This window comes from Asterias rubens, chromosome 3 (assembly GCF_902459465.1).
Source record: "Asterias rubens chromosome 3, eAstRub1.3, whole genome shotgun sequence".
Classification (NCBI taxonomy): domain Eukaryota; kingdom Metazoa; phylum Echinodermata; class Asteroidea; order Forcipulatida; family Asteriidae; genus Asterias; species Asterias rubens.
The window spans coordinates 9,255,567-9,282,113 of NC_047064.1; the positions used below are offsets into that span (position 1 = coordinate 9,255,567).

At 40.1% G+C, this 26,547-nt stretch overlaps 1 protein-coding gene across 2 annotated transcripts in view; it reads right to left on the minus strand.

Moving 5' to 3' along the window:
- Nucleotides 1-26,547, minus strand: part of LOC117287944 (protein TANC1-like) — an 86,953-nt gene that overhangs the window by 38,384 nt on the left and 22,022 nt on the right. The window contains exons 2-4 of one of the 2 annotated variants that reach the window (XM_033768593.1): nucleotides 22,763-22,925; nucleotides 17,720-17,863; nucleotides 14,207-14,368 (exon numbers count right to left, since the gene is read on the minus strand). In XM_033768593.1, coding sequence (XP_033624484.1) covers nucleotides 14,207-14,368; nucleotides 17,720-17,863; nucleotides 22,763-22,913 — 457 coding nt within the window. In that variant the 5' untranslated portion in view covers nucleotides 22,914-22,925. The remainder of the gene's footprint in view (nucleotides 1-14,206; nucleotides 14,369-17,719; nucleotides 17,864-22,762; nucleotides 22,926-26,547) is intronic. The other variant, XM_033768594.1, reaches the window with a different exon arrangement.

The following is a 26,547-nucleotide window of genomic DNA, read 5'->3' on the forward strand; positions in this document are numbered from 1 at the left end:
TTATAATGGTTATGGGACTGCGTTGATTCAGTTTTATGTATGAAAAACATTTGTATTTAAATTGTCAAAAAATAATATTAAAAAATAAACCTTTCAACGAGGATCATTGACTTCGTTCAACCTTTAGTCATTATGTGTATATCAAAGTTGTATATTTTGTCTTAAAGGGTGGCTGCAATGCTTTTTTGTATTAGTTTAAACAATTAAACAGGACTTTTTAAAGCTAACATATTTTTTATAATTTTTTTATTAAATGCGCAAGTATTTTAAAAACGGTTTAAAAGAGATTAGGGGAACCCGCCCCGCCCCTAAAAGGGAGCCCTCATTTGCATAAAAGTGATGTCACGTCGGTAACCCGAGCTGTACGTCCGTGTGCATAGTACATGTACACACGTGTGCAGTGTGGCCTGGTACCTAGGCGCGTGTAGTTAGGGACCAGACTTTATTTGCCGATGATTTTGTTTGTATTCCCGACATGACGTAGATGGTAGGGGGGGGGGCGGTAACAATCCACAAAACTTATTCGCTAAGTACACAAGTTAGATATATCGGGAATAAACAAAACACATTTTATTGATGTTCAAAACATATCTCAGAAGTAAATGACAGCAAAATTAACTGTTTTATTTGAATTCACTGCAGCATCCCTTTAAGTGTCCTTGAGTTACAATGACTAGGGTCGAAACCCCTGGCTGCTAATAGCTTCTCTGCATTCATAAAGAAACGCTCTAAGAAGAGAGTCTAAGGGGCTATTACAACAGAATAAAAAGTCTCCAACCTTTTGCAGGGCGTCTGAGTGACTCCCCGAGTTCAACCGAGGGTAAAATTATGACTGAGTAATCAGTTTAGAAAAGATTTGTACGGGGGCATTCAAAACGATCATCTGGTAACGTGACCGTAGCTAAATGCACAGGATAACCCCATGCGCTGTGAACAACTGCTAAGCAAACGTCTGACTCACTGGCTTGTACAAATAAAAACACACAAAACTTCTTTTGAAATCCAGTTTGGGGGGGGGGGGGCTACATGCACTCCAGACAAACCATCAACAAACTATGACAAGTTCACTGAAGACCTTTTCAGACGTCAGCAATTTAGCAAGTGTCCCCCGCTTATTTTTAGCATGGTTGCAAAATTTTACACAGTGCACCTCGTGTGAAAGGACATCAATGTTTATTTTGTCCTTAAAGGACGTGAAGTTTGAGAAGATTTCAATGGGGACCTTGGATCGTCCAAACATTGTCATCCTTTCACACAAAGTGCAGTTTGTGAAAGTTTTCACAACCATGCTTAAATTTAGCATGGGACCCCTGCTAAATCGCTGTCATGTGAAGAGGTCTTTTCTTTAGTGAATCAAGGAGGGGGACAAAAAGGGGTGATACTCGGGGAGGAAAGAAAAAGAGAAAGGCAAAAACCAGTTATTTAGATTCAAAGCAAACTCTTGAAGAAAACCCTTGAGGTGCATTGTGAATTCCGACATTCATTTTAACATCAACGAGGGCCTCTGATCAAACACTTCAGCCAGTTGTAACAACCAATCGGGATCCATTCCCTCCGACAATGTTGCGCTGCTTTGTCACTCATGTTTAACAAAATATGGCATGTGGTAAGTTTTTTTTTTAGATGTTTTTCTGGCACAGTCTGCCTTATTGGTAGCTGTGATAATATCTCGAGTACCATTAGTGTCTGGGCGTGAGGGGACAGTGGTAATGTCAGTGAATAATTTCCCTTCTACAGCAGAGCAAAATGCTACGCAAAATGTATCAATTGATTCTCAAATTTCACCATTTACTACTCAATATTAGCATTCAGTGTGCATAGAACAAGTTCAGTCTTAACATTTTGCTACTTAAAGACCTGGGACTATTGGTAATTGCCAAAGACCAGTCTTCTCACTTGGTGTATCTCAACATATGCATAAAATAACAAACCCTTTGAAAATTTGAGCTCAATCGGTCGTCGCGCTGGGAGATAATAATGAAAGAAAAAACACCCTTGTCAAACAAAGTTGTGTGCTTTCAGATGCTTGATTTTGAGACCTCAATATCTACATGTATAGATCTGAGGTCACAAAATCAAACTCGTGGAAAATTACTTCTTTCTTGAAAGCTACATTACTTCAGAGGGAGCCGTTTCTCACAAGGTTTTATACTATCAACCTCTCCCCATTACTCGTTACCAGGAAAGGTTTTATGGCAATAATTATTTTGAGTAATTACCAATAGTGTCCACTGCCTTGAAAACTGCTAGACGAAATCTTTCCCTGAATGTCATACATCGAGTGAGGGTACCGTGCACAGAGGATACCGTGCATAAAGACAATGTGCAATGCATTTAATTATGCATATCATGGTTTCACCATCACAACTCCCAAGTGTCTCTTACCACAAAGAATGCCAGACTGTATCAGAACTCAATACCATAAAAGATCAAAACACTACGCTACATGTACTGTATGTACTTTGGATGCTCTTGCTTCTATTACAAACTCTAGTGTATTGTCCTCTTCAAGCCAGACAATTTATGTGCTTTCAGATGGTCATAAAAGGCTTCAGGCCTGAAGTCTTTATATTTGAGCGAGAAATTACCACGTTCTCAAAAACTACAGAGGGAGCCATTTCTCACAATGTTTTATACTACCAACAGCTCTCCATTAGGCGACGCGGCGTTTACACATAAACCTAATGACCACCAACATGGTGAGCGTGGCATCAGTCGCGGCGTGTGACGCACGCGTGTCATGTCCGCCGAACCTCAAAAAGGCTTATTGCTCATTTCCAAGTAAGTTTTTATGCAACAATTATTTTGAGTAACTACCAATAGTGTCCAGTGCCTTAAACACATACCGCGTACACCCAAATGTGAATCGAACTGAGAACAAGAAGAATGTGTAGACAAATTTTCACAAATTGAACACATCAATGATGTCACTTAATAATTTCATGTCCAACCGATCAGTCAGTATATTATGCAAAACAGGAATGTTTGTCTCCTGACGATGACAAGAGCAAGCTAGTCGAAACGTTGAGACCAATTCAGAACTGACTCCGCGGCAGTACAGTTAATTATGATCCAATAAGCTAAAGTAGTAGTCCAGTCTATTTTCTTTACCATCCGGCTTGGTAATAGTTAAAAAGCAGGACAGTTCTTTCCAGAACTGAGAAGTCTCCCGAACCTCCGATTATTATCTACCCCGCGGCAGTAGAATAAAGCAAGACAGTTTTCTAAGAACAAACTCTACCTGGCAAGTAGATACACACATAGTGTTACCGCAAACCAAATATACAGGAATGATTCGCTTAGTTTACATGCTATGTGAACCCTAATATAATACACTTGGTAAAAATCTGGAGGTGGATAATCCACACGTTTTACCAAAACAAACGGTTTTGAAAACTACAAAACCAGCTCCACACAATCCTGACAAATACCCTTTTCAGCTGCATGCCCTCCACCACAAAGAAATCAAACCTGTAAAACCTTTAAAAACTGACAGAAAGCAAAATGAACACAGTGCACTGGCAGGTGACAGTCCTGCAAAACCCCCATGGGCAGCACCACAGAGCTACCATTAACCAACGCCAAGTCAACACCTGCCCCACGCACATGCAGCTCAAGAGCTGTCCATACGTAGCTTTAATCTCAAGAAAATAACAACCTCTACTTTTCCCTCAGAATCTTTCACAAGACTGACAGATCATTCTGCAAGAACTCACTTTTTTCCTTTTCATTTTATAATTTGTCACTTGTGGACAAGTTTTTGAGCAGCAGGTTTGAAGAGCTTTAAACAAGGTTTTTAAGCCTGGATTTGGTAAAAGGGTATCCAAATTGCCCATAAAGATGGCCTTTGACATGTCTCAACCGAGAAAGACCTTAAAATGTAAAGTCTACTGTCAGTTAAAGGCGGTGGACACTATTGGTATTACTCAAAATAATTATAAGCATAAAACCTTATACTTGGCAACGAGTAATGGGGAGAGGTTGATGGTATAAAACATTGTGAGAAACGGCTCCCTCTGAAGTGACGTAGTTTTCGAGAAAGAAGTAATTTTCCACAAATTTGATTTTGAGACCTCAAGTTTAGAATTTGAGGTCTCGAAATCAAGCATCTGAAAGCACACAACTTCGTGTGACAAGGGTGTTTTTTCTTTCATTATTATCTCCCAGTGCGACGACCGAGCGATTGAGCTCAAATTTTCACAGGTTGGTTATTTTATGTGTATGTTGAGATACAACAAGTGAGAAAACTGGTCTTTGACAATTACCAAAGTTTCCATTTTCTTTAAACCACTTCCATATTCTCCCCCTAATGTTCATTAATCAGAAAGTAAAACTAGCTGCAAAACCATAGACAAAAACCGAGAATAATGTGCTTGCACCTTTGCCCATACTGACCCGAATAGGTGGCCAGTTCACAATGAACATGACAATGTTGTCAATTAATTTTGTTTCAAAGCAAAAATGTCCTGTGTTCTTTCTCTCTGAAACCTAAGATGGCATCTGACCAATAGCAACCGGGAAGAGCCTTTGGGTTCCACTCCGAGGAACGGAAACCGCTGTCAGTTGGTATCACTTTCAGTCTGGTTAGAATGAGATCAATCTTAAGTGTTATTCACACAACAACAATTTAACTGGGGTCCCTTGCTTAATTTAGCATGGTTGTAAAATGTAGCAATGTTTGACAAGATTTGCAAGAGAGCTTAGACAGTAGAAACAAACTGTTGCCCTTTCACACAGGGTACATTTTGTAAAACTTTACAACTATGCTGCAATTTAGCAAATTACTCGTGTGAAAGGGGCTTAAAACAACCCTTTAGCATTCAAGAAGACTCTGCTAGGTTCAAAATGTCAGGCCATTATCACACATGTAAATGAGTACATACACGTAGTACATTTATGTAATGTACCTGTGTATGCATCCATACATCGTAGGTTTGCATGTTTATTTCTGTGCTTAATTAGGTACTTTGTTTCACTACACCGAGTAGAAACTCAGCACAAAACCCTGTAAGCAGAGACTGGTGACTGAAAGCCAAGAATGCCACAGTAAGCCCAAGCCATGAAATCCAACCATGAGGAATGAATCCACAATGTACGAATAATATCAAATAATAAACCTCAAGGGAAACTGACTGGGTAAATTTGAAATGATTTGGGTTTAATTAAGAAAAATTTGAAGAAATTGAGTGGGATTTGAACTAACGACATCTGGATTAACAGGCCGACGCCCTATTTTGCCATAATTTTTGTTTGGGGGCGACAGCCACATAAGCCATACAACCCCTTACTGCCAGGGATCACACCCAAGTTTAAGATACAATCTGGGAAATGGCGCTGCACATATCAAACAAAAATCAAGAAAGGATACAAATACAAAGTGCTCTTTTCCTACCAATATTGATTGATGATGTAAGGCCTGGAATTACATGGTCTTGGCCTTGGTGCCCCTTGAAAAGCTTCACATAGACTTTAAGAATGTTCTCATGCATGTGCCCTTTGCAATGGCCTTCTCATAGATGAAATTCAAGGCCAATGATGTAACTGTGCACTGAAATAAAGAACTCATACTGTACATGTTTGTACACACACTCTATCATATTTCACGCAGGCACATAACTACTTCATCACAGCAACAAAACCAATTGAATGTTTAGTGAATGATCTGTCATGGTTGAAGTGAAATGATTCGCTCAGCATTTCATTTCCCGCCCCTGTTTTTCCTCACTCTTCTTCTCTCTTTCATGAACCCAGTATGAATCATCTTTATAAACATCTGTGGTCGCATCGTCACCGCCTCCAGTTTGGAAGTGCCGGTTCACGTACAGGTAGGAGGGCATGACGAGCGGACTAAGTATTAAGAAAACAGCCTGTGGGGCTCTGTAGTAGCAGAGAAAATGAGAATTCATCTGCCATGGATGATAACCATCATACGCTCAGACAACAAAACCATGCTGCTCGACAAATCGCTACCATCACAATCCTCAACCCTACAAAACTGTCGTCTGGACTGATCATCGCCAAAATGCCCTGCGATAGTTTTTAAGGCTATTTGGGCAGGGAAATGATCTCTAGATACATATGAAGTTCTTGCAAGATGGTTTGGGGGTAAGAGGGAGGCTTAAGAGGTGACAGCGGAGAACAGTATGGGGTTGTGATATTGCATTCTCGTTAGAATCAGTTTGGCAATGCGCCTTATTTTTAACCGCGCGAGGGCACTCTAACTAGTATTTTTTATCACTTACGGGGGTTACCCGATTCACCCTGCACAGATTAATAGGCGTTCGGTCACTTTTGTTTCGCCTAAGTTTCAATTTGCTTTAGAGGTGGATTATAACAGCTCCTTTAAAAGTCTTATTGTTCGTGATGGATAGATGTCTGTGGTGGTAATGTGTTCCAATATTTATATGGGTATAAATGAATATACCCCCCTGGAAGTGATTGAGAGCACCCTCACTCAAAAATGTGGGCCATTCCAAAAGGGTTTGCTCGTAACTTTTTTCATTGACTAGCCAGCAAAACAAGGCCCAACTTCATGGCTCTTCTTACCACCGCATTATGCACCTACGATCACCATTCTCCGCTTACTATGCAAGCGCCAAATTTCTGAGCTAGCTGTGTAAGCGAAGAATGCCTAGTTAGTGGAGTAGGCACACGCACAAGCCAGAATTCCCCAACCATCAGTAGTTTTCAATGGTTTTTCTGGCTTACACAAACAACTTTGTATTTTAATCAGGAATGAAATTGCGATCTTGGCCAGCTGGTTAATTTTTCTTCTTCTTTTTCAATTATTAATTTATAGATAATTTTTTAAACTGAAGTTTTCAGTTATTTCTTTTGACCCACCCACTATTTCGAAGAGATTTTTTTTTTTATTATTACTTTCGTTAAACATAAATACTTACCAGTGTATTTTCCCTTTAACATCAATAAATGTACATAAATTCCACATACGGTATAACACATGAATATGTGCACATACCATCATTCATCCCTACTAGACACACACAATAAATCAAGTAAGATATTTTCAATGTTGCGGGGGATGAAATTCAAGGGGGGGGGGATGGTCGCCCATCAAGAATGACAGCGGAGATTTGAGTCTCACGACGCTAGAGGACTTGCAAACCATCTTAGCGAGTATTGACACAGCCTCTACGAATGTGAGCGACAAAGTATGTGTAACATTAGCCAGTCCTACCTTTTCAAATTGCCCATGGTGGGTGCTGCATAACTCCTCTGCCCCTAATGCAAATTCTTTGGCATCATTGTTGAGGTTATTTGAACATGTGTGCATAAATTGTGCAATGTGAGTACAGCGTACTATGGCTAGCGTGTGACAAATCACCTGCACGATTTCTTATGCCACTCATACAAGCGTATCAGTAGGCATACATTATTCTCTTTATTCATTGTTGGGGGTTACCCATATACATGTACATGTGTACACCGATGTGTGTTAGCACTGTATACTCATCAGTACTTGCCCGAGTTCTGTGAAAAAAATCACAGGCATGGTACTCTATTAAATTATTCTCTTTGTCTTAAGTGTTAATAATGCAGTGTTAATAATGCAGCCTTTAATGCAACAAAGGGATCCTCAAATCATGGAGTTAGGCTCAGGAGTTAGAATCTAACTCCATGCTCAAATCATAAAGTTATAAATACATGTATGAACTGGAGGGCTTACTGGTGATGCTGGGTGCACAAACGCGACCGCAGGGAGACATGCGCGCCTTTTTATAGGATGGACGTTGTATGCGCGTTGAATATAAAGTAGGCCTACACGTCGGTGTGTATGATAAATACAGGCGATGTTGTTTTTTCAACTCACAAAATGGCCGCATGCGCACATGCCGGGCCGCATGTATTGGCCAGTGCGCCCTCTAATTCTAATAACTCTATGGCTCAAATAGACACTAGCACTGTGACATGTAGGCCTGAAAATATAAGTGTATGGAAGATGATGCAGAAATTAATATGTACTAAAGGCCTTGAGGGGCAAAGCAATTTGCCTCTGGTGAAGGGACACTTCTATGAGGAAAATGTAAGTTTAAATCAGAACTTTGCAAGGGACACTGCAGCAAAAGTACAAGGCACAAGGGCAAATGGGCCATTCCGTGTCAAATCACCCAAATCACCCAATTCTCCAAAGAAATTGAGAAAAAGACATTAAAGAATTGTCCAGACTAAACAGTAGGGCTTTAAAAACCAAGATAAACAACAAGTCACTTGCTTTGGCCAAAACTTAAAAAAAAAAATTGGGTCCCGAACACCCCACACTTAATAAACCTAATAATAAAAGGGAGAACATTGCAAGTTGTACAAAATTACCTGCCAAAAAAACCCAACAGTTCCACAATCAATTTGAAAAGCACCTTCAAATATGACCCGATTGACCACGCGCTTGACAGTCACGGCACAAGTCAACAACTCCGAACGTGTACACTCTCGTTTTGATGTAAATATACACAGTGCACGTTGCCAGTTTCGTTTCCACACACATGTATGGTGTGTGTGTGTGCACAGCACTGTTTTGGTCAACACACTTTCCCCCTTGGACATGTCTTATCCAATTTCATTAAATGGTAAATTAGTGGGTAACCTGTGGTGCTACGATGGAAGGTTCAATGCTAATTGAGTTCCCATGATGGCTGCTCCCTTAACCCCCGCTGATGTTGAAGTGAGAATCACGATATCGAGGTGACAGTTGTGGCTGTGCGTATCGTGACGGAATTGATGACTGCAAAAGATCATGACATACAAACATCGGGGCCAATTCATTAGAGCTGCTTTTAAAGCTCAAAAAGTAGCTAAGCAAAATCAAACCATACTTAGTGGAAGAAGGTTACCGGCATGTCGCTTGTATACAATCTGCGATTGTATCCTGCTTTCTTTTGTTAAGCAGAACATTTCCAAGAACTTCTTTTCTGCTTAAGCAGCACTTTGAATTTAAAACGGGGGGGGGGGGGGGGGGGGGGGGGGGGGCAACGACAAAAAGGTCTGAAGCTACAACCCTGTGTGAAATGATTGGGTCACCTGACAATATTGTAAGGTATTGTCAGGTGACCCAAGCAGGGCTGGAATTTCATCTTTGAGAGGGCAAGGCCACTTTCATTTTGCAAGTAGGGTAATTCAAACTGAAAATCTTAAAGCACAATTGTCCGAGGCACACACTTCGTGTATCACAACTTTTAGAAGGTATACGTTTGGTAATAACTCTTAGTTGCAAGCAAAATGACTTGGTCAGAAGTACAGCAGATTTCAACAGTATAAAGCATTTTGAGAAACATTTCACTTCGGAGTAATGTGGTTATGGGAAAAGCGATATCAGTTTTTTTTTATGCCCCACAATTTGAATCTTAGAGACAAAACATGTCAGATAAGTTTATTGGTGTGTGTAAAAAAAAAAACACTGTTCATTACTTTCCAAAGTCATGTGAAAAAAAATCCACAGGTAAATATCAGGTGGGATTCAAACACCACTACCTTTGCCATTCAAGAGCAGGTGTCTTATCTCATGTATGGTTCCCTAGACCACCAGAGATTGCCCAGAAGCTAGAAGCAGTGTAAAATGTAGCAGTGTCAGTTAAGAGCAGTTAAGAGCACCGGATTCAAGCACTGGTGTTTGATCAGCAGGGTGTGGGTTCGGATCCTGGTCGTGACACTTGCTACATAAAATTGGGGAGGTAGTGCTTCGAAATTGAAGATACCCAAGCCTACATTCGTATGGACTGTGAAAGGGGTAACCCTGTTTCAGCCCTAGGAGTAGGTGGCAATGGCCTCTGGAAAATATAATTGTAGCTCACACCTTGAAGTGGCCGTCAGGCCTTGTGTGTCAGGCGACTTGCATAAAAAAAAAAAAAAAAAAAAAAATACCTCCCCCAAGGAAATGTGCACAGTACTTGTGTAATGTAATAGTGACCTTGGTCCAAGTACATGGCTCAGCTTACCGGAAGCAAAGAATCTACGTTTTCGTAAGCAGGGAAATCCACGCTAACATCACAGGTTAGCAGGGAATTTTTGCTTAGTATACAAGTGCATGCATTCTCACATGTATACTAGATATTCTTCGCTAACACAGCTAGTGCAGAATTTTGGCACTTGCATTGTAAGCGGCTAAGTGTGATTGTAAGCCAGAATTCGGCAGTATGCGGAGCCATGAAGTTGGGCCATGTTTTTCGGGTCAACCAAACATGAAGGGACACCCCCTGCATCTTTCCCTCTGACAGTTTCCTTGGTTCTGTTTCCCGCATGGATCTTAAACGGATCTCCGGCTAAACAATTCTATCTGACAGAGATACTAAATACTTCCACACCCATTTCATCCTTACCTTTTAAGAATGACTGTCATGATTAAATATCACATGCATGTTTTTTTTTTCCGTTCAGTTAAAGGGAGAGTGCCTTTGCTTATTACTAAAACAAAATTATTTAAGGAACACGTTGCCTTGGATTGGTCTTTAAAAAGCATTTGTAACCGTTTGTTATAAAATGCATATGATTTGATAGATAATTTAAAAGTAGAATATAAAAATCCACACGTATCACTCGAAATTGCATGGTTTTCCTTTTACCTTGTCGACTAACACGGTCGACCATTTATGGGAGTCAAATTTTACCTTGTCGACTAACACGGTTGGCCATTTATGGGAGTCAAATTTTGACTCCCATAAATGGCGGACCGTGTTAGTCGACAAGGTAAAAGGAAAACCACGCAACTTCGAGGCAAATTTGTGTGGATCATTGTATCAAACTGTTACAAATGCTTTTCAAAGACTAACTCGACTGATCCAAGGCAACCTGTTCCTATAAAATAAAGTGTTACTTGGTAAGAACAACTGCAGCTATTGCAATTGAGAAATGATTCCGCTTAGAACTGATGTTTTAGAAAAAGAGATTCAAAATTTGTTGAGCTGAGAAACGTTATTAATGCAGTTCAACTTCTAATATTGTGTATTCCTATTTGGGAGTATCAGACCTACCAAGTCTCACGCATTAGGCGTGAGACTCACGCATTTGGGCTCTGTCTCACACTCACACGTACAGCAACCATTTTCTCACGCATTGGGGCCAGACCGGGACAAAAATAAAAATGAACGACAACGCATTGCCAAATCGCGCTCGTGTGAACAAAAAACGCATTCTACAATGTTTGCACAATCTTCAGATTGCACGCAGTTTATCAGAATCATCAACTTGACCTGCCGTACAAACAGAGGGCAAATTTGCAGATTGCGCACGCTTTTGCTCTCCCAGCAGGTTTAGCTTTGAAAAATCTCACGCATAGCTGGCCTCTGGACTTGGCATCTCTGGAGTATTCTTCCTGCGCAGCCATTAACGCTTCAGATTTACTGTGATATCTCAAAAACACGACCACCTTTTGAAATAAAATGTTCACGTGTTCAGTATGTTGATTTCATTGTAAACACCTACAGTTGTATGTACAGTTTAGGATTTAAACAACAGAACAGTTCCAAAAACCAAAGGTATACTTTGCTCCTTAAAGCCATTAAACACTTTCGGAACAGAAAACAAAAAAAGTTCACAGATTTACAAATAACTAACAGGGTTTACAGAAGGTAATGGTGAAAGACTTCTCTTGAAATATTATTCCACGAAATGCTTTACTTTTTGAAACAACATTAAAACAATTATCAATTCTCGATGTCGAAACTTGGGATTTATTGTAAACACATGTCATTCCATGGCGAAACGTGCGAAAACAAGGGTGGGTTTTCCCGTTATTTTCTCCCGATCCCAATGACCGATTGAGCCTAGTTTTTCACAGGTTTGTTATTTTATATATAAGTTATGATACACGAAGTGTGGGCCTTTAGACAACACTGTTTACCAAAAGTGTCCAATGGCTTTAAGATCACCCATAAAACAGAAGAGATATAAATCTTTTCTTAATGTTTTGTTCAAATAAACACGTCAGATGATAAAACTGTTTTCTCGTTTTAATTTCAGTCTCTTCCCATTTAGATTCCAATCTTGTAAATAAAATTCAGGTCCAGTAAAGACTCAGAGCTACAACTCCTCCGGTCTTGTGGATTTCCCCCCAAATTCGAGCCCTGGTATGCGCTCTTTTAAAAAAAACACAGAAATGCAATATTCAACGGAATAACAATCAATGCAGAGATCAGAAGATAATATGCATCTGTATCAAGTAGAGACGCCACTGAAAACCACAGCAAATGCAGATTTTGAAGGCAGACGAGAAAAAAAAAAAATGAAAACCAACAAAATAAAGTAACGGTATTAGTTTCGCTGACAAAGTCAGCTTTTTCATGGATGAGTCACTCCCTGCTATGGTATCAAACACCTTGAGGCCTACCCTGCCATTGTTCTCCAGAGACTCACCAAGTTGGTAAATTTAATAACATTGAGGTGGAGTAGACAGAATGAAGAAGAAGAGGGAGAAAGAGAATGGCGAGAAGATGAGATCGACAAGGGCTTTATCAGGAGGGAAACACATTTGGGGCACTTGTTTTTGTAATCAGGACACCGGAGGTGTGAGGGGGAAGGTGTGGCGAGGTGACTAAGATATGAAACATGGACAATTTTCTACATACATGTAGTGTTTAGAAGTGATAATAAGCCGAGAAAATAAGGTTTGCTGTGACCCCATGTATTAAACTCTTTTGTGAGTAGTGACGGCTCTGAGAAGAGCTGGGCCCAATTTCATAGAGATGCTAAGCACACAATCATTTGCTTAGCATGAAATTTCTTCCTTGATAAAAACAGGATTACCAACAAAATGTCCATTTGTTGCTAGTGCTTGTTACTGGTATTCAGCTGATGTTGCTCATCCTGAACATCATGTGGAAATGTGGCTGGTAATTCTGTTTTTATCCAGGCAGAAATTTCATGCTTAGCAAATTTCTGTGCTTAGCAGCTCTATGACATTGGGCCCAGGTTTCTGCTTGACGTTTTCGTTCAGTGTGCTCTGACCATCTTCTGATAATGAGCCACCATTAATCTCCCTATTGCTAGTCTACGAATAAATAAAGCTCCTTCCGCAACAGTCAGTACATTATTATGCAGCAGCAAATATTTACCGATACCGTACAGTTTTAGTGACGCGGTGTCGCTGAAAATATTAAATGGTTTACTCTTCTTCTTTTTGGAGTGCCGACAAGACTGCGCTGAGTTGTGTGCTGAGGGCAAGATATGCACATACATCAGGCTTGTGTACTTAGACGCAATATAGATGCAATGAGTAATGCATACTGTGCGTACAGTCTAAGGCCCGAGTCCATAGTATTCAATTCAGAATTGATTTGAAATACATACACAAAGATAAATGAGTACAGTACAACGCATACGTATACATTAATGATGTTAAGAAGATAGAGAATAACAGTGTGGCCTTGGTTATGAACAGCACATGTGTGGAATTTCATCTCAAAGAGGACAAAGCCATTTATCATTTTACAAAGGGCACTTTCATTGGACAAAAATAAAAAAAATCTATAGGAAACTTTGAAAGGGGCACCAAGGCCAGGGGAAACAGAGCCCTTCGTGACATCCGTGTACATGTAATTCCAGGCCTGCATGGGTGACGAAAAGCAATTATAGTAAAGCATCTTGTTCGAGGACAAAAGTGTCAAGGCTCGGATTGGAACCCACACCCAAATGACTTAAAGACATTGGACACTACTGGTAATTGTCTAAGACCAGTCTTCTCACTTGCTGTTTCTCAGCGTATGCATAAAGTAACAATTTGAGCTCAATCGGTCATCGAAGTTGCGAGATAATAATGAAAGAAAAAAGTACCCTTTTCACACGAAGTTGTGTGCTTTCAGATGCTTGATTTCGAGACCTCAAATTCTAAATTTGAGGTCTCAAAGTCAAATTCGTGGAAAATTACTTCTTTCTCGAAAAGTACTCCACTTTCTCACAATGTTTTATACTACCAAACCTCTCCCCATTACTCGTTACCAAGTAAGGTTTTATGCTAATAATTATTTTGAGTAATTACCAATAGTGTCCACTGCCTTTAACCACAAGAACTTGAATTTGATGCTCCGATGACACCCTAGCAAATAAAATCTACCCTTTGCGACACTCTCTGTCTGTAGTAAGGAATAGATTCATGATCTGAGCGTGGAAAACGCAACAATGATGTAATATCTTTCCTAAAAAAAAAATAAAAAAAAAAAACCTGGACCATCTTTCAATAAGATTGAATCAAAACTGATACCTTTTGTTTGTTGGATTTCCTCAGTGGTTTGCACCCTATCCTGTATCTTGCCATTCTGGTTATCTATCAAATCGGGAGGCGTCGGGCGGGGCTTGGACAGGGCGGGCGGGGGCTCAATATCAGGGAAATTGGGTGCTGTGTTTCCATTCACTTCTTGGGTCGCTGTGGCAAAAGGAGGACAAGAAGCATTCGGCGAAAAGAAAAAGGACATTAATTAAGGGGTTTCAAAACAAACAACAAACAAGCTGGTTAATTGAAACAAACAAAAATGTTAGAAGAAAATTGGCTGGAACTCATGCTCAAGTACTGGATGTGGCAACTTTTTTTAAAATAACTTATTTACTAGCCTCAGGAGCAGTTAGTAAGTTAGTAATGAGAACATTATACACAGTATCCAGCCCAGGGCAAAATTGTGCAGAGCTGCTTAAGCACTAAATGATTTTGAGACCTCAAATTCTAAACCTGAGGTCTCAAAATCAAATTCGTGGAAAATTACTTCTTTCTCAAAAACTACGTCACTTCAGAGGGAGCCGTTTTTCACAATGTTTTATACTATCAACCTCTCCCATTACTCGTATACCAAGTGAGGTTTTATTCTAATCATTATTTTGAGTAATAACCAATAGTGTCAACTGCCTTTAAAAGAGCTTGTTAATATTACTACACTGTGCATGTTTAGCGAAGCACACACTGTGTAGTCATGAAGCCCTGCACAGAGACAACAAGTAGTAGACAGCCGCATAACCATAGCAACCTGCCCGACCTAAGTGAGGTCAAGATAGCCATGAATACAGTGCCCTCCGAGAAGGGAAAGGACTAAACAATGGCAGTGCCAAGAGTTGTGAGGTTCACAGGGATCAATCACCACACTCAAGCAGAGAAAGAAAGGGTTGACAAATAAAGGAAGATCAGTAGACAGTGTGGACTGTCAAGTGAGAAAGTCATACTCTGCTCTGCGAAGGAAGAAACAAAAACAAGCTTGTAGTGATTCAGGAGAGCTACCAACATTTGTGATGCGATCTTGCTAAATTAGTCAATTTGTCAGAAATATCAATATGGAGAAACAAGCCAAAAATCATATAACAGGGGTGACACTTTCAAAATATTTTTCAAAGTAATATTTATAACCGAATTAAATCAATGCGCTGATTATGGATAAGTGAAATTGCTAGCATATTTGGGAAAACTGCTTAGCCTTGAAAATAATGCTTAGCTGAAAGAGGTTAGCAACCAAAATGCATTATACTTACACTACTGTGATTGGTACCCTGCTAGTTTTGGGTGTTTTTTATTTTGTTTTGCTAAGCAAAGCAATTTTGAAAAGCAATATATTTACAGCTGAATGAAATCAAAGCCCTATTTGGTTGTGTGAAAATGCTAGCGTCTCCTAACTAACAGGTTGACTGAAAACATCTTTTTATTTTGCTTTTGGAATGGAAATTTTAAAAGCAATATTTACAACTGAATGAAACCAAAGTCCTAATTTTGGTAAAAATACTAGGTTCATTAAACATGACCAAAAAGCACTCTTGAAAGTGTGTGATCTTAATAAAAATAACACATTTTCCTTGTTCAAAATTTAACCACAGAGTTTTTCTTTAGTTAAATGTACTTTTGTACTAATCTCCCATACATCGTACTTGAGAGAAGTCAAGCTAACATTAGGGACTTTTCGTTTTCGACGACGGATGGTTCTGCGACGGGTAAGATGACATTTGGCGTCATCTGCGCATGCGTCGGCTTTGAGGACGGTCGTCCCTCAATTTCTACGACAGTACTTTGGATGAATCTTCGTTGTGCTGAAAACGACAATGTTTAGCTGAACAACCGTCGCAGAACCATCCGTCGTCGAAAACGAAAAGTCCCTAATGTAGCTGGCTTGAAGGGAGAAAAAAAAAGGAAAACAACTCAGGTTGTGCAGTTGGTGTCTCCCCTTTACACTCATGCCACTGGGGGTCATGCATAATACCATGCATGTAAATCACCTTACATCATTCCACATGAGGCACTAGTCTAAAATAAACAGCCTGCCAGTGTGATTATGTTTGGACAGGAAATATTGAAAGGAAACAATTTCTCGCCGGGGAAAGAAAAACGAAGGGTGGCCGCCCCCGATTGTCAAACCGCATTCGTGCACACAACAAACAGTTATTGCCAGCCTGCGCTATTATTAATTGTGGGGTCTAGTGTTTTTATTGGGTTACGTGTGACTGGACATATGTATGTGTTAACATTAATCAGTGCTTCTTGTTCTGAGAAAAGGATGCAGAATTATGAAATCTTTTCAAACTAGTTATCAAGAAAACGTTTACATGGCATGTATTATATCAATTGAATCAACCATTTGACAGACAGTAAACAAAATACACAACTCATATGCAATGGCTTCAAATGGTGCACAACCCTTCTTAACAAAAACGGCCTAACTCGAAAGATGACATTTGTGAAAAAACAAGTACAGAGATTTAGCCTACAGCTGTATAAGCTGTTTTGCAGTTAAAGCCATTGGGCCCTTTTGGTACAGAAAAAAAAATAGAAGTTCACAGATTTAAGGCCCGGTCCCACTGCAGCGATAACGTTAACGATAACGATCACGATGCAAAGAGAACGCGTTCTATTGGTTGAATTGCTCCACGCAGATTACGCACACTCTCATTCAACCAATAGGATGCATTCTCTTGGCGTTGTTATCGTTCTCGTTCTCGTTATCGTTGCAGTGGGACCGGGCCTTTACAAATAACTTACAGGGTTTACAGAAGGTAATGGTAAAAGACTCCTCTTGAAATATTATTCCATGAAATACTTTACTTTTTGAGAAAACAGTAAAACAATATCAATTCTCGATATCAAGAATTGTCATGACAAAGTGAAACGTGCGGATACAAGGGAGGGTTTTCCCGTTATTTTCTCCCGACTCCGATGACCGATTGAGTCTAAATTTTCACAGGTTTGTTATTTTATATAGAAGTTGTGATACACGAAGTGTGGGCCTTGGACAATACTGTTTAACGAAAGGGTCCAATGGCTTTAAAATGAGATGAAAATGTAAAAAGAGTCCGAGATAGCACAATACATTTCAAAACCATGCATAGTAATCCCTCAAAACTTTGAAATGGAAAAAATGCCAGAAATTATACTTTTATGAGAAGCACAAATTTATGAGTTGGGCTGTTTTGCCATGGGCCCAATTTCATAGAGCTGCTTAGCGGCCGATTTTGTGCTTACTGTGCAATTTCCATTTTCATAGCGCTGCTAACCGCAAGCACACGAAAAGACATGCTAACCTTCCGGTGCTTATTGCACGAAAATACATGACGTCAGATGCAAATCCATGGTGAACTTGCAATATGGCGCCTAATTTTTCTGCTAACCTGTGAAATATGCTTGCACCTTAGCAAATTCTTCTGATTCAGTAAGCACGAAAATGTGCTTACCGTTAAGCAGCGCTATGAAATGGGGCCATGGAAGGGCCGAGCAAGAATGGGAGTGTTTGAATTTGTAAGCATACTTTACCTTGGGGGGAGATGGGGGATATGGGTGAGGTAGCATGCATAGAGCCTCTCGACGTTCTGTTTTTAGGTTTAGGGGGCGGGGTGGGTGGTTTGTTGCCACGCTGCGTCCTAACAACTTCCTTCTCTCCATTCTCAAGGTTAGACTCTACACACAAAGCAACAAAACAAGTCAACAAAAACAAATCAACAAATCAACTGCGCATTACTTTTACATTGCACACCACAAAAGTAATTTTTCATAATAATAACTTTTTTTCTGGACAAACAAATATGTACATTTAGCGATGTATAAAACAAACTTTTAATGAAACATTGATGCACTATACAAATAAAACCCAATGCATACTTCCTGCAAATGCAAAGCGAATTTCGGCGTCACATGGCTGTTTTCACAGCAAATATTTCGCGGACTACTGCAAATTATTTGTTGCGTCAAAATTTGCTTCGCATTCCAGGAAGTATTTAACCGGGCCTAATACTCAAAACATAAACTTATTAGCGATGTGACAAACAAAAGTGGCATTTGTTAAACATAACACTGTCACTGATAGACATAAATGTGAGAATACAACAACTGGGGAGCTTGCTGGTGGTGGGCTGGGGAGGGGAGGGGTGTCCCAAACAGGCTGGGTGGTTTTTCGTGACATGCAGTACCTCTTAAGTAACGGAAAGACCCTCATTACAAATTGAATTACTGGGGAGGGGAGCTTGCTACTGGTGGGTGGTGCAGGGGAGGAGTTTCCCAACAGGCTTGGTAGCTTAAAGGCTTGACAGATAAATGACCCAAAGAACACCTTCATTTAATAAAAATTTAAAAAAACGTTGTCTAAAAGGTGGTACATTTCATCTTACAGATACGGTCCTAAAAAATTAATGTTGCTTTGCCGTTTGCCAAAATCCTTGCTAATCCATCCTAAACCCATGAGGAGTCTGACATCAAGATCCCATACTCTTCAAATAAACAAACAACAGACAAACCAACAAACAAACAAACAGACACACTAAGAAGGATTTGAAACTTTGCATGGTGGAAGTATAATAAGGTGAGGTTTGCGGTAACACCATGTGAAAATCTCTTTTGAGTAATGTGTTGGTTCTGAAAAAAAGCCAGTGGTTGATAACTCAATGTTTCCAACGTTTCTCCTGAAGACGATCAGAGCATTGCAACACCTGCACCGGTTCTTTTCAGAACCAACACTATTCTAAAGAGATTTACACATGGTGTTTAAAGGGAAGGTACACGTTTGGTTATTGTCAAAGACCAGCCTTCTCACTTGGTGTATCCCATCATAACCATAAAATTTGAGCTGAATTGGTCATCAAAGTTGCGAGAAAATGATGAGAGAAAAAACATCCTTAGTGGACGAATTTGTATACTTTTAGAGGAACAAAAGACTTCTGGCTAGAAGTTTTATTTTTCTCAAAGTCTATGCTACTTCAGAGGGAGCCATTTCTCACAATGTTTTACCCAATCAACAGGTCTCCAATGTTCATTACCAAGTCAGTTTTTAAGTTAACATTTGTTTTGAGTAATAACCAAACGTGTACCTTCCCTTTAACCCAAGCCTCACCTTATTTTGAAAAACAAAAACACTGAAGAAAAAAACCCCAGAACGTCACACCCCTCCCCAGCAAGTGTCTTATTTCCAAATGTGATAATCCCCAAGAAACTCAATGCCTAATTTGGAGCAATTCCACTCATTTCTTTCGACTCTGCGTCCGATCTACTTAGACAGCGGAGTGATCAATTACTCTTAAAAGAATATGACTCAGCAACGGGTTGGTGGAAAGGGGTTGGAATCCATCGGGCAATTACTCCCCGCTAGTAAATGTTAACGATATATTTTTCTGAGTGTCCGAATGATTATTAATGCTCTTCGTCAACGGGAATTAGCCCTATTGGAGATCAATTAATTTTCTCTTCTGTATATTTTTTTTTAGTTTTTTGTTTTTTTGTTTAGGGGGGGGTGGGGGGTGGGGAGACGACAGGCTTTTAAAAAATCTGTTTTACTGGAAAACATTAGGATCAATGGTTGCATGACTCAGCTATTTTGACCCAGTAGGCCATCCTGTACGAGTTAAATGTGTACTTTTTACAGCAAGTAGTGCACTTTTTGGAATTGTGTTACAGATATAATTTACAGGTTGCAGACAATTGTACAAACTGGTGGAGCTTTACACTTTGTACAGATATGGTCAGTAGTTTGGACAATGTAACCGGTTCATTACACACCAGACACGCAGAGTTAGAGTGATGAACTTACAAACAATTTATAAACTGTTGGGACTGTAAGAACGATTCCTGCGTTCAATATTTAACTGTATACACTATAGACAAGCGCTGCTAACAATCGCATCTTGCGCTTGATTTCAACAAAGCATTAAGACTGATCTTAACTGCAAATAAATCTTAATTGCTAAGCAAAGTGTTATGTCACATTACAAAGCTACTATGGCAATACTGACAACAAGAATCATCAATTACTTAAGGGTTTTTACAAAAAATAAGTTTGAGCTGTAACCCTCAATTCGCCAGTTCCCCAAAATAGTAAACAATCAATTCCAAGAAAACCTTCAAGCAGCATGGGAAATCACACTGTCACCAAATCTACTATTTAGCTGTCACTAAAATCACACCTTAAAAATCCTTGACTAAACATCAGAGAAAAACTGGCTGCCAGCAAAAAAATATAGAGTACAACACAGCATCTGCGACTACCCCCCCCCCAAAAAAGCACGTCTCTGCAACCAACGTTAAGTTACTGAAACCGGTCCTCCACAGTCTAACCAGTCTGATTGATACCATGATAAGGACTGGAATTAGACTGAAGAGAAATCATCAAAAAGAAGAACGGAAACAGACAAAAAGAGAGAGAGAGAGAGAGAGGTTCCACGGGCCGGAAGTCCACCCTGAGGGGGTTAGAAAAATATCCATGAGTCATGGTGTCCGATCATCATCAACCCCCCCCCCCCCTTCAATCTCGGTGAAACGACTTCACCGGTAAACACAAATTGTGAACTAGCCTCTAATATTTGTGATGAATTATTCCAATAATTGAGGCAGCGGGGAAGAGCTCTCTGAGGAATCGTAAGATGGTTAAAGGAAGAAGAGCTTATGAAGATATCTTCCACGTGTCGTCGGAGAAGGAGGAGGCGGCTTCTCCGGTAGCGCCGCTCCGTTCCAGAAGCGCCGCTGTATTTAGTTACAATTATTTTGCATTTCACACATGGGTTGGACAACTGATGTGGGGGGGGGATGTGAGGAAATGCGCTCTGGGGACATCAGATAGTACGTTAGTGTACCCCAAGATGACTGACCGGGAAATACTTGAAAAGCGAAGAACCAATCATAAAGAGATCAATCTTACTTTGAAATGTCTGGTGGTATAATATAGGAGATTACTGCAGCACTTCTTGGATGTTGACAGATTTGGAATGGAATCTTAATTTTTTGGAGGGGGGGGGGAGAGTAGGATTAGGGATACACCAACCTCCAAGAGGGCTATTCCGTGGTTTAATGAGTTACACTGACATCGGAGTATCAGCAGCTCTTGTTCTAGGAAGAATGCCGCTCGTGAGACAAGGTTCATCATAAATTCAATTTCTTGAAACAAATTAAATTGACCTTACATTGAATTGCAAGTTTTATTTAATGAAGCTAATGATTTTGTTTTGAATTTTTATTTATTTATGGATTTGCTTCTGATCAGGGGGCAGTTGGTGATATGCGAGGATCGAGGATGAAGTTTGCAGAAAACTATTAGCCCTGAATAGCTTAATCATTTAGAAAAAACTGTATATTATTGTCAAAGCACTTGCAACGTCACATTTTGTTGGGGCAATTAAGATTAATTCAAATGTGTTCCTCGTCCTAAAAAGAGTGATTGCTTTATAATTTTGGATCCTGAAAAAAAGTGCACTGCCACCAGATAATCTAATACCTGTAGGCAAAGATTTCCGAGGAACGACACAAAGAGGCAAAGACCAGGGAATCGGAGGCCATGTCGTCTCCCCCCTCCCTCTCCTCCCCAGTAGAATTGGTGTAACTTAAGGCCTTTTATTCGGACAACTCATCATCACTACACGGACTTCAAAATTGCGAATTGCTCTCATCTTCGCTCCGTCATCAATGCCGACCATTATTTTTTGTTTGACTAGCCATTGTAGCTGTCGACAAATCACCTCCTTGTGGGGAAGACTCAATGAGACCTGATTCATCCTGTGTGTCCACACAGACTGATGAAACAGTCAGGACTCTTGTGAGCAAGCCGCAGAAAAAAAAACGCATTAAACAACGCTCACTTACTGGTTGTTTCAGTCGTAAAGGAGGGGCATGGGGGGGGGGATAAAGTACGATCACCCGTTGCTCGATGAGATCATGGAGACATGACATTAGGTAACCCTGGGGATAGCTGGAGCGTGCACACAAGCTTTTTACGTTGTTGCTGTTTTTGTTTCTTTTGATGCTCGTCAGGTTATTTTTTATGGGGGGGGGTGTTCTGGCTCTTGAAGAACATATTTTTTTCAAATTTACCTGACGAGGGAGTTGCTGTGAGATAAAGCAGCTGTTAGGACCTTCAAGAGGTGACTCTGAATGATGCCCTGGACAACATTTACATGTGTATACATAATATTCCTATCAAGCACGTCTAGATGTTTTTTTACATCAAAGTTGTGGGACTTTACTTTGACACAAATGGCTCTCATCGTAGTCAGGAGATGTGAACAAACATAAACCAGTTTCAGGGCACTCAATATTATTGGGGAAAAAAAACCCTTCAAACAAATTTCAAACCCCATCAGTAAATGTAGGTTAACTCAGGCCTGATACTTCACCGAGGCAACGAAGGCAATTGCCTCCCTGCCCCCCCGGGTCATTGCCTTGATGCCCTTGAAATAATCCAGTAGAATTTCCTCATAGGGTACCCTTTACCGAGAGAGAAAATGCCTTGGTTCCCTTGCCCTTTCAAAAAGGAAGCATACAGGCCAGTAGGTTCCCTGGATTGACGTAGAAACTGGACATTATTGGCCGTCATTTACTCACCTTTGTTAGCGCATATCGGGCACGCCTCGATGCTAAACATACAAGCGTAACAGCGTGAATGTCCGCAAGCATCCGTCAGCTTCCTCTTGCGACTCTTGTCATGATCGTACGCCTCGTGACAGCAGGGGCAGTGGGCGGGATCGACCTCCATGTCGGGGCGTACCTGTGAGTTATTCAAATCAAGGGAAAACCGTCAGATTTTAAAAGTGGTATACATTCAGTCTACGATGATATCATCTGAATTATATGTACTTTGTCATTACAGATTGTTCTTATGAGAACTACAGTCCTTCTAATCCCTTGCAGTAGAGTAGATAGCATCAATCTTCCTCCAAACAGTGATCCGCTAACCAAAGGGCAGTTAAAACACCCGAGGACCAGCGTTGTAGCCATTGGCAGGCGGTGCTTGGCAGGCCTGCCCAGAACTAAACATTTTCGCCAAGCACTGTGAGCAAAATACAATGTGCCGCCCCAGCACAAATAAATTTCCCCCAGATTGCACTTGATGGCCACATATCTAAACATGAATAATTTTGTTGATCTGCTTATCCTCGGTGGATGTAGATCCCACCACTAAAATGGGTCCGGCTACAACACTGCCGAGGACCCGTCAAAATCGTCTCCAAGTGGTCAGGCTGGCTAGTTCATTGTTGAAATAAATCCCTCAAAAAATATGAAATATTGACAAGCGAAAAAGCTTGCGGACTAGTTCAATGGCGAGCTTACTGGTCCTGCTGGTCAGTCACTGAAAAAGTTAATGGCAAACCCTGGATTGGGAACTGGTTTTTCTGTTTCGAATACTGAAGGGAAAGAAGTTTGTGATAAAGCTCTCTCAAATGTCTGATCTGAGTGCAGGGTTTGATCTGTAAACAAACATTGCCGGTACAAGTTTTTTACAATTTACATTACACATGGTTATCTATTTTTGCTGATAAAACATAAGCAGAATCATTAGTACAAATGGACTCTTGATGTTTGTTACACACGGATGGTACAACAGTGCTCTTTATTTGCGCATTATCTATAGAAAATAATGTAGTATTTAAAATAAAATAAAAAACCTAGAAACTGCATACATGTAGGACCCAATTTCAACAACAAAAACTTGCTAAGCAAGGAAAAGTATTGCTTAGCAGATAAAGGTTACACAGTGCATCAGGATTCATGCGATGGGCAAAAACTTGATCTACAAAAGGAACCAAAACTCTTAAAAGACTGCCGTAACAGACCAAAAAGGAACGATATTTGGTTATTGGCAAAAAGTAGGATAAAACCTTACATGCATGGTGTAGGCTTCAGTAGACTTTTAAGGCTATTCCCTGGGGAAACAAATTAGAAATCAGACTTAAGTATGTAACACACAAATCTAAAGCTCATTTGTATGCACAAAAACTCTTTTTAAATCTATAAAATTGTTTTTAACAAACTTACACAATACAGTGCACACATCGGTCACAGCCACAAACCAAAGTTCAACTGAACAGGTACAGTGTACATGTACATGTACATATCTCCCCCCAAAAATAGGGTCACCAATTTGCCACTTGCCACTATTACAATGTACGTAAACATGTACGCAGGCATTGACGAGCCTGAGGGTTTTTTTCTCTGCAGATTTAACCAAAGAGCAATTCAACCAACAATCGGATACAATTTACATGTTCATAGTTGGAAAGCAGCATCTCCATGATGGAGCTGGTCTGTGCGGCTCATCTATTGATGCTGACGAAAGCCAAACAGGAAGTCTCTTTTTCAAGTTTCAGACCATTAACTATAAACCCCTGTAGTACCCTACACGTCATGGTACACTGCAGAGCATCTATTATATTATAGGACTAGGATGGGCCATTGAGGTCATCACTGATCAACCATCCACAAGGTCAACTGAGGTCAACCCATTGTTTACCCCTAGGGTCCATTGGGGCCTGGGACACTCAAAACAATACAGCTTGACCTTGCCAGGCATATTTGGTCCATGTAAAAAAAAAGTGAGTAAAATTTATTGAGTACAAGATCTGACCTATGTACATGTACATACTACACCGTAAACTTTTACAGTTTTTATCTGGGATTTCACAAAATGGAAATCAGGAAGCACCAATGCCAATGTACCACAACTTTTTTTGATACAGTGAAAAATCTGTCAAACTTCACATGGTATAATGCCATGGTAAGTACATACTGAGTAGGGATTGAGTTGATGCATGGTTGATGGGACATGTGTACATGCACTTAACTGAGACCGAGATATTGGAAGCTGACATACAATTTCCTGAGGTACAAAGGTTCTGGAAGTTGTTCAATAACATTGATAACCAGGAGGAAGTTATCAATGTTTGCTGCTGGAATAACTACCAAACCACATGTAGCCATGTGTGAGATATAATAATACAGTGTAGCTATTATTCAAATTCCATCTTTTGTTGTGGCTTTATGAGTGTTCATTCTTTAAATGAAAAATACGATTTTGTTATAAAATACTATTTTGTGACTCTCCATCTTGTCCGTGCCAAAAAAAGAAACATCTTGCCAAAACTCAAAATGGGTAAATTCCCCAATAGAAGGGAATACTTTCAAATAACACCAGAGGCCTGTATTGAGGTAGGTATTTTTTTTAAAACAAAGAGACATCTTCACATTGATATCAGGATTTATTTTTTGGGTTGGTCTTCACTTTTAATGCCTTATAAGTACGTACTGTAGACTACACAATAACTAAATTTCTGGGAACTGCCTGATTTTGGCCCATATGTACGGCGTGTACTTAATGCACATCAGGACAAACAATAGTCAATACAGTAATTTAACAAGAAGAGACAAATGTAAGCTACATTTAAGAAGACTATATGATACATGATACAGTGCTGCATACATACGTACAATGTTATGCACAACCACCCATGGCGGAACGAGTTATAATACAAGTACATACACAAACCCATCCACATAATATCATGTTCATCTGAGCAAACAGATCAAACGTGGTAACATGATGCAGATGTAGCTATGATGTAATTGCAATAACTCAGATCTACATATATTTAATCCCTCCTAACCAAACCGAGCAAGCAGAGAGATAGAGTATAGATTTTTGTTTACAAATACATGGCTGACTCCAGGGGCCTCACCAGTCACCGGCCGCCAAGGCCAAAGCTGAACATTCACAGGGTGATGTCTTGCTGTTTTGGGAAGAGTGAGAGAGTGAGAGAGTGCAGTATAAGTCTGTATGAGTCACCCAAGAGCAATGACCAGCCATTGCGATGCGATTACGGAAGACATACATGTAAGGCTTTGCAGCTGCATGCTGAGAGTTCGCCCCCCCCTCCCCCTCTCTCTCTCTCTCTCTCTCTCTCTCTCTCTCTCTCTCTCTCAAGACAGTGGACACTATTGGTAATTGTCAAAGCCCAGTTGTTTCACTTGGTGTCATTTATGTATAAAATAACAAACCTGTGAAAATTTGAGCTCAATAAAATAACAAACCTGTGAAAATTTGAGCTCAATAAAATAACAAACCTGTGAAAATTTGAGCTCAATTTGTCGTCAAAGTTGCGAGATAATAATGAAAAAAGAAAAAAAAACACCCTGGTCACACAAAGTTGTGTGCTTTCAGATGCTTGATTTCGTGATCTCAAATTCTAAATCTGACGTCTCGAAATCAAATTCGTGGAAAATTACTTCTTTCTCGAAAACTACATTACTTCAGAGGGAGCCGTTTCTCACAATGTTTTGTACTGTCAGCCTCTCCCCATTAGACGTTACCAAGTGAGGTTTTATGCTAATAATTA